Source organism: Nansenia antarctica, assembly GCF_963989245.1.
Source record: "Nansenia antarctica genome assembly, chromosome: 4".
Lineage (NCBI taxonomy): Eukaryota > Metazoa > Chordata > Actinopteri > Argentiniformes > Microstomatidae > Nansenia > Nansenia antarctica.
The window spans coordinates 75,656,163-75,658,580 of record NC_137689.1 but is presented as its reverse complement, the minus strand read 5'-3'; the positions used below and the strand labels follow the sequence as shown (position 1 = coordinate 75,658,580).

Below are 2,418 nucleotides of genomic sequence, written 5' to 3'. Positions count from 1 at the left end.
ATGCAGTTCTCACCGCCCGTCAGCAGAGACCGGGTGATCTGCACCTTCCCCAAGGTACCTGCCTGCCTGCTTGGCTGCCTGCCTGCCTGGCTCCACACCTCCTACTGATCATCCAGCACCAGTATCTAAACATGTGTCTGTCTTGTTTTGCCTTCGCTACTTTTCTTCATGTAGTTCAATCTAAACACATGACATGCCCTTGCCCAGTAGAGGGCAGGTCAGAGGCGAGGACGCAGCTCTGAACGTGCAGGTTCTGTGATTACTGCTCTTAATCTGATCTGAATCATACTGATCTAGATTCTTATCCAATAATGAAATACTCAAAATTAGCCGAATCGATGTAATCCTGGATATTAAAAAAATAATAATAATCTGGCTTTACAGAATCCAGATCGTTCTGATCCAGATTAAATGTGAGTACCGTACTGGGTAGACTCTACCTAGTATTCTACCTAGTATTCACATTTGATCTGGATCAGATAGAGAGCTACAAGACGTCCTTATTGGAAACCTGTGATGTCACTCAGCATCCTCAACAGATATCAGGATGGAGGCTGGTCACAGGACAGGACTAATTCTGGACATAGTTTGTCTAATTAACTCCATCCTACCCAATAAGGCCTAATGAATATTAATATGCTGTATGTCGCCACGCAGCGAACCCTTAATGGCGCTTTTCCATTGACCAGACCGGTACGGCACGCATTTGTATCCTACCCGTACCGTAAGAGGTGACATGTGACACGTACACAATCACCATATGTGACACGGTCTGGTCAATTGGTCCACAAGTCGGCATGCGATTTAATGTTCTTTAGAAAAATGTAAATACATTTCAGCATTGTTGAAAATCACACACAGTTGACACGTCGCAAGTCAACTAACACAGCTTTTGTGACCCTGCTAATAATGTGAAGTAGGGTTCTAGTCAACTGGGTAGCAGTGGGGATTACTCACCGCAGCATTTTGGCTTGACTAGTGAGTTTGTGTTGTGATTCTCAACAGCGTTGAAATGTATAAAAAATAAACGTCAGAACATTTTGATTGGTTGCCGACTTGCGGCCCAACTGCCCAGACCGTGTCACAACATGCCAACATGGCTACAGACATGCTGTCCCTCCAGTCTGCTCCTGGCTGCTCTGCAAAGGTAAACAGAATTATATTAAAATAAATAGAAAGGGGAAACAAGTCAGCGACCAATCCAAATGTTCAGACTTTTATTCTGAAAAATGTAAATAATATTAAATATACAACAATGTCAGTTGAGTGAAGGTGTGTTGCCGTCCCTCCCCAGTGCTACACCCCCCAGGCGTGCCTGCAGACCAAGGACGACTGGCACATCCAGGCCAAGGCGGCCTGCAAGGACCGGGCTGAGCGGCACCAGGGGTGAGCTGCCTGCTGGGTGGTTGTTGAGCTGCCTGCTGGGTGGTGTTCTGCTTCCGTCTGGCGGCTGACTCATATTTGTGACACAGTCTGATCATGTTGTCCTCATGTCCTCATGTCCTCATGTCCTCTTGTCCTCATGTCCTCATGTCCTCATGTCCTCATGTCCTCATGTCCTCATGTCCTCTTTGTCCGATGTAATGATCAGACTTTTCTTTCGGAAAATGTGAATACATTTCCGCGTTGTTTAAAATCAATGACACACATCTCTAGTCAACTAACACAGCTTGTATTTATGAGCCTGCTAACAATGTAAAGTAGTGTTGTAGTTAACTAGGTAGCAGTGGGGATTACTCACCCAATCCATTGCCCTGCAGTATTTTGGCTTGACTAGCGAGTTTGTGTTGTGATTCTCAACAACGTTGAAACGTAGTTCCATGTTTCAAAAGAAAAGTCTGAACATTTTGATTGGTTGCCGACGTGCGGACCAAAATGATCAGACTGTGTCAGGTTTGGTATCAGGTTTGTCTGCAGGAAGTGGAGGTGGTTTCAGTCCTCTGTGTTTCCCTCTGCAGGTGGGACAGGTTGAAGATGTCTAAGGCCGTGGTGGTGGGAGACGTGAACGTGGGAAAGACCTGCCTGATCAATAGGTACAGTATTACACCTGATCAATAGGTACAGTATTACACCTGATCAATAAGACAGTATTACACCTGATCAATAGGTACAGTATTACACCTGATCAATAGGTACAGTATTACACCTGATCAATAGGTACAGTATTACACCTGATCAATATGTACAGTATTACACCTGATCAATATGTACAGTATTACACCTGATCAATAAGACAGTATTAGACCATCTTAATAAATGTTTAGGTGTCTATGTTAAACAAACATAATTATTAATGTTTAGGTGTCTATGTTAAACGGTTGACTTGTTAGCATGTTGTTAGCGTGTTGTTAGCGTGTTGTGTTAGCGTGTTGTGTTAGCGTGTTGTGTGTGTGGTTGCAGGTTCTGTAAGGACGTGTT

General features: G+C 44.1%; 1 protein-coding gene across 1 annotated transcript in view; it reads left to right on the top strand.

Moving 5' to 3' along the window:
- Positions 1-2,418, top strand: part of rab36 (RAB36, member RAS oncogene family) — a gene marked incomplete at both ends in the record, with an annotated part of 9,617 nt that continues 7,199 nt past the window's right edge. Inside the window, 3 exons of the mRNA XM_080529730.1 lie at positions 1-54; positions 1,295-1,386; positions 1,959-2,033. Coding sequence (XP_080385856.1) covers positions 1-54; positions 1,295-1,386; positions 1,959-2,033 — 221 coding nt within the window. The remainder of the gene's footprint in view (positions 55-1,294; positions 1,387-1,958; positions 2,034-2,418) is intronic.